The 7,298-nt window shown below is 44.8% G+C and overlaps 3 protein-coding genes across 3 annotated transcripts; 2 read left to right on the top strand and 1 right to left on the bottom strand.

Annotated features, from left to right (window-relative positions):
* On the top strand, positions 1 to 2,937 carry DI09_22p290 (uncharacterized protein; the record flags this gene model as incomplete). Its single annotated transcript, XM_013382977.1, has 1 exon — positions 1 to 2,937. A coding segment is annotated over one exon (2,937 nt), but the record flags the coding sequence as incomplete, so codon positions are not given.
* Positions 2,836 to 3,473, bottom strand: DI09_22p280 (N-alpha-acetyltransferase 10; the record flags this gene model as incomplete). Its single annotated transcript, XM_013382976.1, has 3 exons — positions 2,836 to 2,988; positions 3,095 to 3,362; positions 3,388 to 3,473. 3 exons carry the CDS (start codon positions 3,471 to 3,473, stop codon positions 2,836 to 2,838), a joined length of 507 nt encoding a protein of 168 aa, XP_013238430.1.
* Positions 3,474 to 5,326: 1,853 nt separating this feature from the next.
* On the top strand, positions 5,327 to 7,222 carry DI09_22p270 (DubA-2-like protein; the record flags this gene model as incomplete). The annotated part of the gene is made up of 4 exons (XM_013382975.1): positions 5,327 to 5,739; positions 5,783 to 6,023; positions 6,099 to 6,269; positions 6,545 to 7,222. The coding sequence occupies 4 exons, from the start codon at positions 5,327 to 5,329 to the stop codon at positions 7,220 to 7,222; spliced, it is 1,503 nt and encodes a 500-aa protein (XP_013238429.1).
* Positions 7,223 to 7,298: the final 76 nt, after the last annotated feature.

Below are 7,298 nucleotides of genomic sequence, written 5' to 3'. Positions count from 1 at the left end.
GCTCTGTTTCCTGTCGTTCAGTATTACTTTACAAGCCTTTGCATTGYATCGTGTGTTGACTTTGTTGAGTATATCTCCAAAAGCCCTTTTGTACCCAGGCTTGATTTGGCAAAATATTTTTACAAAACAAACGACTTTATCAAGGCCTCGTACTTTTTCGAGCTTGCACACAGGCACAATGAAAGCGCAAATTGCATCTTTTCCTCTAAATATTTGAAAAACACTTACAAAGAATTGGACATTCCCGATGACGCCGCATGGTTTTCTTCCCAGTGCATTTATGACACATTATTTCCGGTTTCCTCAGAAGACTCAGATATGCTTGTGCTTCAAGAGGCAAGCTTGAAGGATAATGAGCAAAAGCACTTTCTGGCCTATGAAATTGCCCTTAAGCACCTCAAGCAGGACCAATATTCGTCCGCATTTTGCTTTCTGGACTCGTATTGTCATCAGGCAAAGGATTCTTGGATTCCCCTGTTTATTTGGGATGCATATGCTGCCGCTGCGTGGAAACTGCAAACTTGGAACGTTCCGTTGAAGTTGGAAATGGGTTCGTGTTCGACGCAATTCATTCCCTCGCTGTTCAACTCTGCGCTTTCAAAGCTTTCAGACACAAAGTCCATTTTGAATTCTTTCTCCAAATCGCTGATCATTGAGCTTGAGAATAACCAGGTTCTGCATTCGGTCCGATTCAATAACTTGAACTTTTTCAACTTGCTATTTACTTTTTCCGTAAACGCAGAGCTTCCTTTGCTGCTCAAAACATATGGACACATTAGTTCTCCGCTGTTGATATGCGAAAATTCGGAAAAAATCCTGTTTTTCCACTACTTGGCATCAATGCTCTTCAATTCTTCGACCCTGATTCCGTACACCATCAAATCTTTAAAGCTAACGAGGAGCCTAAAGCTGCACAATATGTTTAGGTATATCTTTGAAAAAGCAAAGGTGAGCGACAATAAGTGCGGCCTGCCCATCTATCCAAAGGCAACCCAAATGCTGTATCACCAATGTAAATATTTGTGGGACAGAGAGCTGACCGAGGCTGCTGTGCACTCGCTTCAAAAACTCACGCTACCTTTTGAAAAGATATCGCAAACCGATGAGTTTGAAAGGAATCAGCAGAGCAAGCTAAGGCGACGGCTCTCGCAATGGAAATTATCAAGCCAATCCTACAACCTAAATGACCTTCTGCCGATCTTTAATGAGGCCATTCAGCTTTCCCCTAAAAACGAAAAAAACTACTATGCCTTGGCAAACTTCCAGTTGCGTTTGTTTTCGAATTTTAAATACAACCAAAGCGACTGCTCTCGGGAAGAAATTGAATGGATACTAAATGCGATGAAGAATTTCGCGCGTGTCGTAATCATCGGAAAAAGCTTGACCAACGAATCTTTTCCCAAGTTGCTCTCTTTTTGGCTCAATGTGAAAAATGAAGCGCTATTTTCGTCCATCCATAAGGTGGTGATCAGATTGTTTGAACGCATAACGCCGGCTCAATTTTGCAGCCAGTTTACGCATTTAATTAGCCGCATTTGTCATGAGCGCCAATGTGTCTCCGATTTGATATCAAAATGCATACTGCTTCTGTTTAAGGACTATCCGCATACGGTTCTTTGGAACTTGCTCAGCGTTAGCAGGTCTTCTCACCCGCTGAGGGCCTCCAGAGCAAATGACATTTTACAATCGGCAAAAGTCTTTCCCGGAATGATCTCATTGGTGGATACCGGGATTAACTTTACCGAGGCGCTAATACATCTTTGCAATGCCCAGGTTACGGCTACATCAGCATCCCTTCAAAAGGACTTTAAGTTTTTGAAGAAATTGTTTCCCGTTAACATCCAGCTTCCGAATCTCCATTGTTTGAAGTTCAAGTTTGATGATTCGCTTTTAATTGTCGATATGCAGGATAAAATCGAAATCATGCTGTCCCTGCAAAGGCCAAAGAAACTTACCTTTTACGCATGCAATGGAAATCCATACATTTTTTTGTGCAAGCCAAAGGATGACTTGAGAAAAGATTCTCGGTTCATGGAATATTTGATGTCCATTGGCGATCTTTTGTCCAGCAATGCCGAGTCTTCAAAGAGAAAACTCACCGTGCGGCCTTATGCTGCTGTCCCGCTAAATGACGAATGCGGGCTGATAGAATGGGTTCCTCACACCACCACATACCGCTCTATTTTGAACGGCATTTATGAGTCCAAAAAGATGCTGGTGCCTCCAAAGCGGCTCAAAGAAATCGCGGCGCTAAAGAAACCGGAGAGGGATATCTTTTGCGACCATTTTCTGCCCCTTTTTCCAAAAGTATTTTTCGAGTGGTTCTACTTTACGTGGAGCGATCCTCATCAATGGCTGGTATCTCGCCTAAAATACACACAAACCCTGGCAATTATGAGTATTGTTGGATGGATTATTGGGCTTGGAGATCGGCATGGCGAAAATATCCTTTTGGACGCCGTGTCTGGAGAAATCGTGCATGTTGACTTTAACTGCCTTTTTGACAAGGGCCTTGCATTTGCCAAGCCCGAAGTGGTCCCGTTCAGACTCACTCACAACATGGTCGATGCGATGGGCATTCCCCAAACAGAGGGCTCCTTTAAAAGATGCTGTTCAATTGTGCTTCAAATCATAAGGACAAACCGAACTTTTCTTTTGCGAAATCTTGAAACCTTCGTGTACGATCCCATCATCGAGTGGAGTGGAAAGCCATCAAAGCTCAATTCTGAAAACGACAGCGCAGAGGCTCGCAGAATCCTTCACTCCATCGAGTGTAAGGTGCGGGGGATAGTTGGAAACATTCCAAAGTCTGGATTTTCGTTTTCAGAAGAGATTTTAAGCCTCTCCATTGAGGGGCAAGTTTCTGAGCTCATCAAAGAGTCCACATCGATTGAGAACCTGTGTCGGATGTACGTTGGATGGGCGCCCTTCATGTAGCTCTTGCACATACTTGGAATCTGGGAGCGAGAACAACTCGTCCCAACAACGCTACATTACATTACATTACATCACATCACATTACACTACACTGCTCTACTCTACGCTATTTGGCGTTTTCTAAATAAATTTATAACTATTGGGTGTATGAAAATACTCTTTTCATGAGGTAGGAATCTTCGCCATCTGCATAATACTGTGGCTCGTGCTCAGAAATCTCAAATCCAAGCTTCTTGGAGTAGAGCGAGATGGCAGCAACATTTGACTGCCGCACGTGGAGGGATATGCTCTCCACTTTGTATATGCTGGCCATGGCGTTGAGGGACTGGTGAAGCAACTTTTCGGCGATCCCCAATCGCCGGTATTCTCTTTTAACTGCAATGGATGTAAAATGGCCGGTCACTTTATTTGGGTCGTCTTCCTCGCTAAGAAAAACAAACAAAAACTTACAGCTTTCCCATGACGTAGCCGGCAATTTTGCCGTCGCTGGTTAAGGCAATGTATGAGAGTTGTGGCCAAGCAATTAGGTGGTACATGTAATATTTAATTTGGTAGTTTTCGGGAAGACATATAAGATTGCACTCTTGCAGGTCAAGAACATCGTCAATGGTACAGCGTCTAATGCAGATGGCCATAAAATTTTTAAAATTAATGTCCGCCTCTGGGAATATAATTACCAAAGGCCTTCATTCCAGCTTTTCTCAGCAACACGTGCTTCCTCACAACATCCTCAAGGTGTATTCGTGCGTTTCTGATGTGCAGAAATATTCCGAGTTCATACCCGGTATCAAGCGGTCCAGGATAATTTCGTTTAGCAACATTTCGGACAATCCCTCATGCTCGTCCATCATTGGCCAAACCAATCCTGTTCCGACAGTTACGTTTGCAGAGCTGCAAATAGATGTGATCGCCATCCAGCTGCGCTATATTTCGAGGGTCATAGGTATCCCTTACCAGTCAATAGAGGTATCCCATCTTGCTGCGGACTTAATTGACCCTAGGCCAAGTGTTTGAATTCGACCATTTTCAACAACTTGCACACTCGGTGGCAATTCACGCCGAACTCGGACAGCGAGACGCTTGTCGATTTTCGCGTGGAATTTGAATTTGCCAACTCCGTGTACGGAACGACCCTTTATCCCATTTTCTCCAAAATGGCCCAATTGACGATAAAATCGTTCGAAAAGCGGCTGTCCACCATTTAGATGTACAATTTCCATTAAATTTATTTAAAATTAAAGCCCTCTTTTGTGGGAACAACAAGTCTTTCAAGGTTTATGATTTGCTTTGGAGGCGCTGGCCGCACCATTTCTTGGCGGCTTTCGTTTTTGTAGCGCGCAGCGTCCATTCTTTGGCGGAAAATGTTGGCAAATGGGGATGGCTTTCTTGCTGCATAAAAGGAGGCCAAATTCTTTTCATTGATCGAAGCCAAGGGAATAAGGTTAAGCCGCTTTCGAATAGCGGGAATGCGAATCAGCAGCGTTTGGAGGATGTTTAAAACATTTGCCGTCGTAAAATAGAGAAGAAGCCCGGAATTCATCTCCTTAGTGAAAAGAACCGAGCTAAATGTCAATGCATACAAAAAGGCCTTCATTCCAAAAGGAAGCGTCGAAAGTGCGCCGTTGCCACCAACGGCAAATGAGAGGCTGATGTTTGCAATTAAAAGAACCGTGGAAAGCAAAGGAAGCATCAGGGTTGGGTCTGGCTTTGAGAGGACGATCCACCCAAGCCGCTCGGCTGAAAGAGAAACCAGACTTTCGTTAGAGCACAAATGCTGGACAGCTAGAAAAGCAGAGATGGAGATCAAAATAATTGCCCCTGCATTTCGAAAGCTTGCCAAGCCAGAAGGGAAGCCATTTTCTGTGCGCCATTTTGCCAATTCCTGTCTTTCGGACATATATGCTGCCCTTTGCCCCTTGTTATCCAGATTTTGGATCTTGTCATTCCATGCTGAAATTTTAGTTTTGTGGTATTGAGAAAGGGCTGTGGTTCTCTGGTTCTGGATGAAGAACGGCAGTGAAACGGTCTTTACAACAACCCCGATCGATATTATGCTTAGCCACCAGGGAAGGCCAGCATTGTAATGAAGAAGGCCAAGGACATTTTCCATCATTCCGACAGGTGAAACTCCACCAAACGACTGAATTGTCATAGGAGCATCCAATACTTGAGAAAAATCAAGGTCTCCTCGGGTCGAGAATGCCGTTGGGGGGGCCCCCATCATATCACTGTTGGAAGGCAGCTCGCTGGAATAGTGTCTTTTTATGAACAAGAGGGATCGGCAAAACTTTGTACTTGAAGGCACCAGCAGCGAATGGCTCGAAACCAAAAGGACCGATCTGGAGAGTTTAACCGACATGGCAAAAAATAATTTAATTTTTTAAATCAAATGAACGCTGCTTGCCTTGGAGATTTGACAAAGCCAAAGGACATGCAGGCCAAAATCCAGGCTTTGAAATTGAAAATGAACTCGGCGCCCAAGGCGCATAAAAAGCAACTGCGACAGCAAATTGAGGAGCTTTCGTGCCTTAAGGCAAAAATGCTATCAGAAACACGTTGCAGCATGCCTGAAGCGCCCTCAAATGCCAAAGCTAGATCAAGGAATCGAAGCAGAGCCCCCGAAAAGGGGTTTCCCGAAACCCCTCTCATTTGGCATCCAAAGGCGTCCGAGGAAGAGGAGAAAAAACTTGGAAACATCCTGTGCTCAGCGAACCTTGAGATCCAAGAAATGCCCGCCGATGGGCATTGCCTTTTTTCTGCAATTTCTCACCAATTTTACACGCGGCATTCGAAGGTTGCTTGGTCGTTAACTAAGCAAGTAGACATTTTCGATTGGCGAGCTTAGGAAAATGTCGTCCTCTTTTATCCAAAACAACGCCGATTCGTTTTTGCCGTATTTCCTGGCCGATGACGAGGGCGTGGAAGAAAACACTCTCGGTAGCACTGCATATTGTGATGTTTTAGAAAACCTCGTTCAGCATTGTAAGCGTGTGGCCGATACAGCAGAATGGGGTGGGGAGCAGGAAATCGTTGCCCTTTCGGAGTACCACCGTGTCCCGATTTGGGTGTACCAAGCATCGTGCCCTGTGCTCAAAATTGGCGAAAAATATCAGTCGACCGAAAATACACCGCCCCTGTTGCTGTCGTAACGCATCTAATAGCTGACCGTAGGTATCATCGCTATTCACACGGCCTCGGGGAACACTATAACTCTCTTGTTGATATTCGCAATGAACATGCAAGCGATGTCGACTATAGCTCCTAACTCTTCCCGCACAGGCATCATCAATGCCATGCGACTTTTGATGCTGATCGATGCCGTGGGGCCCTTGGTGATCACCAATGTTGCGCGCTCATCATCATCATGGCGGCCACCATCAAGCGCATAGTTTATTATAAAGTTGTAAAATCGGCTCAAATTTTCCCTGCACTCCGCCGCGCCGCGCCCTCATGTCCACATGCACTATTAAAACGATAAATGATCACTCGGAAACAAAGTCAAAATTGGCGCCTTTTTCTACTCCGCTCGCATATTACAGCATTGATGAGCATGGCCATTTTCAACACGACTGCTCGAAACTTGTATTTTAGGTTCTAATTGGTGTAGAGAATATTCTTTCCGCTGGCCGATCCTTCATCCTCGCCGTGCACCAGCTACTCGCTCACTCATAACTTTGGAAAGGACTTTATCAGAAAAGAAAGGCTGTATACACCTTTGGACAATGTCTTTTTGGCCCTAAGCAAATCGGCAAAGGGGGATGTGGAGTCCATATTCCCTGCCTTGAGACTTGATTCGTACAAAAAGCTTCTGATCTTTACATGGAGGGGCATTTTGTCAAAGCTGATGATTCTGCCTTATGAAAAAGACACAATTTCACTTGTCGTGTCGATGAACCATTCGCAAAATTGCATCTTTATTGTCGAGCAGAAATCGGCCGACCCATGCATGGCAGATGAAAAACTACTGCTTGCCGTGTATGGAGGAAAAAAATTTGAAACCATTTGTACGCTTGATGTTGACGAATACGAGGCCCTGCAATGTTTAGGGCGAGCCGAAACCAATTTTCTAAACCTTCGATTGCAAAATGCAGTGGATCCGGTCTCCGAATTCGGTGCTGTCATCAGGAGAGATCTTGGGGAAGATCTGACGCTATGTTACGGTGCAGAGATGGATTGCGTGTGGCCTGAATCGCTTGCCGATTTGGAGCGCTTGCCACTGAATAGCTTCATTGAATTGAAGACCATCAACAAGCATATCTTGAACAGCGAAAGCTTTTTTAGGTAGTTTTGTTTTTGTGACGCGCCAGGTCTCGATTGCTAAAGTTTTGGGCGCAAGCTTTCCTCGTTGATACGCCTCTGAT

Source organism: Mitosporidium daphniae, assembly GCF_000760515.2.
Source record: "Mitosporidium daphniae strain UGP3 chromosome Unknown contig-22, whole genome shotgun sequence".
Classification (NCBI taxonomy): domain Eukaryota; kingdom Fungi; phylum Microsporidia; genus Mitosporidium; species Mitosporidium daphniae.
The sequence above is the reverse complement of the archived record's forward strand: the minus strand, read 5'-3'. Positions and strand labels throughout refer to the sequence as shown.